General features: G+C 31.7%; 1 protein-coding gene across 1 annotated transcript; it reads right to left on the bottom strand.

Annotated features, from left to right (window-relative positions):
- Positions 1-232: 232 nt before the first annotated feature.
- NPBWR1 (neuropeptides B and W receptor 1) lies at positions 233-1189 on the bottom strand. Its single transcript, XM_053715880.1, has one exon. The coding sequence runs from the start codon at positions 1187-1189 to the stop codon at positions 233-235; it is 957 nt and encodes a 318-aa protein (XP_053571855.1).
- Positions 1190-6769: the final 5580 nt, after the last annotated feature.

Raw genomic sequence — 6769 nt, 5'->3', positions numbered from 1 at the left:
ATATATTAGAAATAAACTACACTAGAGCATACAAATATTGTGCAATTTTGTGTAAAGCCCCATAAACCCATATTTACATTGAATTATTATTTGCAATTACAGTATTTTCAAGTACCAACATTGGACATTGAATCAAGTATGCTATCTTATGCATTGCATAATCATTTTTTAAATGCATACAACAAATATGATATTAGATGTGTGTCTTTATATCCGAAAAAAACCCATGAAACTAAGGAGTTGATCTGCACTCTACTAGTTTTTTGAAGCTTTTCCTAAAATTGTCATCCAAAAATGCATACAGGAATGGATTTAGACAGCTATTGGCATAGCTCAGGCTGGTGATAAATAAGGAAATTCCAAGGACTAGTGGAGTTTGTGGGATATCTGCAGTTAGGGCCACCACTGTACTGAGATGGTAGGGCGTCCAACAAAAGAGACACACTGCTAGAATTACAATAACCATAAATGTCACTTTTTTCTTTGCTTTATCTAAGGCTTTTCCATTTGTGTTTAAACGCATTCTCCTCAATTTGTAGAGCATCATGCTGTATAGAATACAGATAGTGGAAACAGGTATTGCAAAACCCATGATCAATGTGTAGATCCGACTCATTTGCCACCACATGCTCTCTGGGTTTGGAAATACAAAAAGACACTGTAAACGACCATGTTCCTTGTGAATTTTGGCAAAAATGATAAAAGGCAATATTATAATAGTAACGAAAATCCATATACATAGACTTATAAATTTAGCAGCCCTGTAGGTACGATAGGACAATTTCTTGGATTCTACAGTTGCAACAACTACAAGATATCTGTCAATGCTCATAACTGTTAAAAAATATATGCTGGAAAATGTGTTGTATTGATCAATTGAAACAATCAGCTTACACATAAACTCCCCAAAGGGCCATTGCAAGAGCAGATAATCAACTATATTAATTGGGAGCACTAACGTGAAAAGTTCATCTGCTATAGCCAAGTTCAGAATAAACATGTTGGTAACTGACTTCATTTTTGGTGCCTTAAGGATGACATAGATCACAGCAGTATTCCCAGTCAGTCCAACAGCGCAGATTACTGAATAGATAATAGGTAAAGCCAGATAGAAGTTGGGAATTATCTGAGTTGTTGATCCATTGAACCATTCTGACCTTGATAAATTGGACAGAGATATGTTTTCCATCTTCCAAAAGAAAAAAAAAAAAAAAGGTCATATAGCCATTTCTCAGTTTGTAATCTTGCTTTAGACAATACTAGAAATAAATTGCAAATGATTCCAAAGCAAATATTTTTACAAACCATTTTACTACACAAATAAAACATGTGAATACAGTGCAGTATTTGTTTTATCTAAAACTAAAGCATCATACATCTCATGTAAAATATTTGCTAATCAATTGATTTTAAATATTCTTATTTTATTCTATTTATCCAGGTCATCTAATATACATCTTACACTGTTGCTCCCATAGAAATACAAAAAATAGAAAATATACTAATGCATTTCTCTTTATATAAAGAAATAAACATTATACCAACAATAAATATTTCATTATACCTTATATTTTCCTCTACTCCACTGGAAATGATTAAATGCACACAAGATAAAAATTAGGTAGCAATAATTTCCATACCTTAAAATCAGCATGCAGTGGTGAATATTTTGATGTTCAGCTGGCTGCAGAATCCTCGTGTCTGCATTAGGTAGAAGTGATCAGTGGCAGTGAGCTAAGAGAAGCATGAAGCTGAAAATCTGGTCTGCAGTTGAGCTCCTGCTTCCTTCCCATAATAATTCAGGGCTGACTGTACCCCTCCTTTATCCCTTCACCTTTCTTTGGTAATTACAATAGTAAAAACATAGTTAAATATGCTGTTTTGTAAACTGATGAGCAAACACTTTTTGGAAAGATCATTTCTGTTCTTGCACAGGCTTTCTATTAATGTAATACAGAAGTGCTAACTAAAGCAGTGCATATTACATTTAAAATATATACAGTACAGCTATGTATATCATCCACAATTCTTTTTTCCCCCCCTGATTTTTGAACAGCATTATATTTAAAGAAAGTGCATTTATAAAACAAATAACTACATTTAAAATCAGTTTGTACTTTTTTGTATATTTTTTTTCTTTTTGATTTTTTTTTTCTATATTATATAAATGATCACTAAGAGCATCAATTTATGTTGTATTATTTCATTGAAATAAGTGTTGCTAAATCATGATTGCCTATAAATTTGTCAGGCTTCACTAAGATTTTTTTTGTTTGTTGTTGTTATTGTATAACACATATACAGTATGACAGGTTGATAAAACTATAAAGTCATGCATTAAATATAAAGTCAGACGGGAAGAGGTTTTATGTCTGCACAGATAACGTAGATAAATGCCAAAAATGTTATTTTACAACTCACTTAAATGGAATGAGCGTTGTCTTAAAGAGACTAAGTTAAAAAAAAAAACATAAAACACTATTGTGCTAATAAATGATCATTATTTAAACATGTAATTTTGCATGAACAATGGTTTAAACATGAAACCCACAATTTTTCTTTCATGATTTTAAAAGAGCAGGCCATTTTAAAAAAACTTTCTAATTCACTTCTATTACCTAATTTGCTTCATTCTCTTGAAATAATTTGCTGAAAAGCATATCTAGATAGGCTCAAGTAGCTGCTGATTGGTTGCTGCACATAGATGCCTTGTGTGATTGGCTCACCCATGTGCATGGCTGTTTCTTCAACAAAGGATATCTAAGAATTAAGCAAATTAGATAACAGTAGTAAATGAAGGTTGTTTAAAATTGTAATCTCTACATGAATCATGAACAAAAAATATTGGGTTTAGTGCCCCTTTAAGCAACATGCAAGTCCATATTAATGTTTCATGATTCATATAGAGCAATTTAATGAACAAAGTATTTTCCTTGGTGCTCTTTTCTGAAACATAGCTCCTTTCCATTTGAGCATATCTAGGTAGCTTCATGAGTGAGTACTATGTGTCAGCAGTGTTTAAAATAACATTTGTAAAAATGTTATACATTATAGCAAATGCTACTTCTAAATAGTGTCCTGAGCCTAACAGTCTGGGAAAGGTGCTAAGTTTTAAAAAAATGATCTAACAAGAAGGCAGTGTATTTTTTTCAACATAGGTAAATTTGAAAATTTTCTTGCATCTGAATAATTAAACTCTAATTTTGTCTTTCATGCCCATTTATGAGAGTTTATGTTCATTTTTAAACTAACTGTAAATGTCTGTTTGTGTATTACTTGTCCATTGGATGGATTGCTCATTGTAAAGACAACTCAGAGTGTAAAAAAAAACAACTTTTTTTTGGAAACAGAAAAAAATCATTACTAAAACATATATTTATTTCCTATTTTAGATACCATAAATACAATGGCATCTATTTATCAAAGCGTCAACTATGGTGCATTCGCGGGCATCAATACGCTCGCCAAACTTTGCCATACATCGCAGCCGCGGACCTTAATATGCTCTCCATAATTATCAAAAAACATGTCAAAAACATGCACGTCAAGTACGGTGCGAAGAGGATCGGACTGGTGTTAACTAACAGTCATCGATGTTGCAGCTATTCGGGCTTTTCCCAACTTTATTTATATCATTGCGGTACAGTCCACGAACATAGCACATACCTTGTCAGCACATTATTGTATATAGATATTGTAATTTTGTCTGTTTAAATCGAATTTAAAAGATAGCAAGAAGCAACATATACTTAGCAAAATGGAGAGGGAATTAGTTATTTTCAAAATTGTATATACTGTACATATTTTAGTATGTATATACACACACATATAAGTTGCAAATATAACATAATCAGAGTATAATATGTATTTATTTCAAATCTATCACTATTTTAAAGGGATAGGAAATAAAATATTTAATTTACAATAGTGGTAGCTAGCTGCTAATTGAGCCTGTTATGTACAGATATACCCCGCTCATACAGCGGGTTAGGGACCGGAGCCCCGCTGTAAAGTGAAAACCGCCTTAAAGTGAAACAAGGCAGTTTTAGCTTTCTTTTCAGTGTTTAAAATCTTAAAAACATGTTTGAACTAACATATATTAGAAGTGCAATAGTGCTACGTTTAGTTTAACACTAGCACAGCAAGTATTCAATTAGTAGTCAATAAATACTGTACCTGTAAAATTGTGACAATTACTGTAGTAAAATTTGCCAGACTATAGCACTGAGACACAGATTGCACTGCAATGTAGTTAACAGAGTGAACTAAGCATAACAAAATGGTGCCAGTCACTTTTCTCGCAATCTCACAATGATTTACAGCACTGTTTCAAAATCTTTGGAGGTTGAACTTCAGCTCCACAAAGCGCTGTATTAGCGAATCACTGTAAAGTGAAGCGCTGTATAGTGAGGTATACCTGTAGTTCTTTTGTTGTCTTTGTATATTTATTATTGCGACAAGTCAAGTGCAAAACTATGTAGAAAATATGTAATCCCTGATTTTTAAAGAGAGACAAAGTTGGAGCATAATCCATTCAAAGCATTTTTTATCTCTATATCTAATAATGCATTAAATGTAGATCAATAATATATTTGCTTTTTTTTTAAGGGTATACATATTTAATAGTTTGTAATTGACTTGTTAGGTTATATGTTTCATTGTCTTGCAGCATCAAACATATATATATATATATATATATATATATATATATATATATATATATATTCCTTGATATCTCTATCTGTATATATGTATGTATATACATATTGATCTGTGTAATTGTAAATAGAATGATAGATGTATTTATGTATATATCTTTTTTATTTATTTAATTTTTACACATATTTGTTATGAATTAATCGGACACCAATATCATAGAATATAATTTCAAGCCACAATACAAACCTTTAACATTTACTAAAGGAACACTAAGCACATTTAGGTACTTTCAGAATTATGATTGAACATTCAATTAAAATCCACTTTCAAAATTACTACTATTAACCATTTTAATTAGTTATTTTGTTATCTTTATTTTAAAAAGAAGGCATCTAGGCTGAGGAGCAAGGTAAATTCAATTGAACCCCCACGGAAAGCACTATTTCATTGCTGATGTTCAATCAGCAAGGTCAACTCATGTTTTGATTAAAAATGGTCACAATTCATAAATTTAAATGTTTGATTTAAAATACAGATACAAATAGACTGATGACAATTTAAGAATGTGACTATCTTACAAAGTTTATTTAAATTGTACGCTCTATCTGAAGCATGAACAATAAAATTGATGTTCATTTTCACTTTAATCCTTAGATAATCTTTTCTAATTGAAATAGTAATGCACATGTGAAAGCCAATCATATAATGAGTCCGATTTAACAAATATCTGCCGGACCTGATCCAACAATGCAAATCAGGTCCGACAGACCTCGCTGAATGCGGAGAGCAATATGCTCTCCGTATTCAGCATTGCACCAGCAGCTCTTGTGAGCTGCTGGTGCAACGCCGCCCCCTGCAGACTTGACGACAATTGACCATCAGCAGGGGGTGTCAATCAACCCGATCGTACTTGATCGTTTTGAATTGTTGAGATTCCTGTCCGCCTCATCAGAGCAGGTGGACAGGGTTATGGAGCAGCAGTCTTTAGACCGCTACTACCTAACTTGTATTTCTGTTGAGTCCTAATACTCACCAGAAACACGGTCCCTCAATAAATGCGCCTCAATGTATCTATGTGCATTCATCAATCAGCAGCTATATCGTTTATCGGCATATTATCGTCTTTAAATTGTATTTAAAAGAATTTTAGAAAACAAATGTATAATAAATATAGAAATTTACCACATTTTATGCTATTTATACATATTTCTCTCTATATTTTTTTTTCTTGTCACTTGAAATTAATGTTTAAATGAATACAGCGACACAATAATTAAGATTAAATATATATTTATTAACCATAAAAAAAATTAAACTCTTTTTTAAAAACAGTTCTTTTTTTAAACTTCTTTTTTTTTTTTTTACTTTTTTTTTTTAAATATATATTTTTCAGAAATATAAATAACATTTTCAATTAAAGTTGATTTATGGCCTCCTGCTGGGCCCGCACAGCCCTGGAAACAATATTGAGGCCCTGGGCAAGCTCCTGAAAGATATCATGAAGGAATGGGCCAGTTTGGGTGCCCTGATCTTGATCTAGAAAAAGACCAAAAGAACATATGTTAGATAAATTCTTTATCAAGATACAATTTGTTAAACCATTTTATTCTTATTACTTACATTCCACTCTTGTCACCTCCTCTTCATCTACCGCCGGTGAGAAAGGGGGTTCTAAAGCATCCCCCGGTACTTGGTCGTCTGTCAGAGATGAAGCACAATAATGAACAAATGTTAGTATGATCAGTGACAACTCCTATATTATACAACAAATGGTTCATTAAAAACTAATAAAAAATGCCTCTATAAATTATATTTGAAAATAAATAAATAAAATGGACACGCAAACCACATTTTTACTTTCCGCTTTTCTAAAGAGACTATTATGTTTTCAATCTTTATACATTTTTTTAAATATAATTATAATTGGCTTCATTCTTCTATAATACTTTGATGAAAAGCATATCTAGATATTCTCCGTAGTTGCAGAATTTTGAATGATCGTAGATGCCTTGTATAATTGTCTCACCCATATACATTGTTATAACTTCAACAAAGGATAGATATAGAATGAAGTAAATTGAATATTCTAACTAAATTGTAAGCTTTTGTA

Source organism: Bombina bombina, chromosome 5 (assembly GCF_027579735.1).
Source record: "Bombina bombina isolate aBomBom1 chromosome 5, aBomBom1.pri, whole genome shotgun sequence".
Classification (NCBI taxonomy): domain Eukaryota; kingdom Metazoa; phylum Chordata; class Amphibia; order Anura; family Bombinatoridae; genus Bombina; species Bombina bombina.
This window is presented reverse-complemented; position numbering and strand designations above follow the sequence as displayed.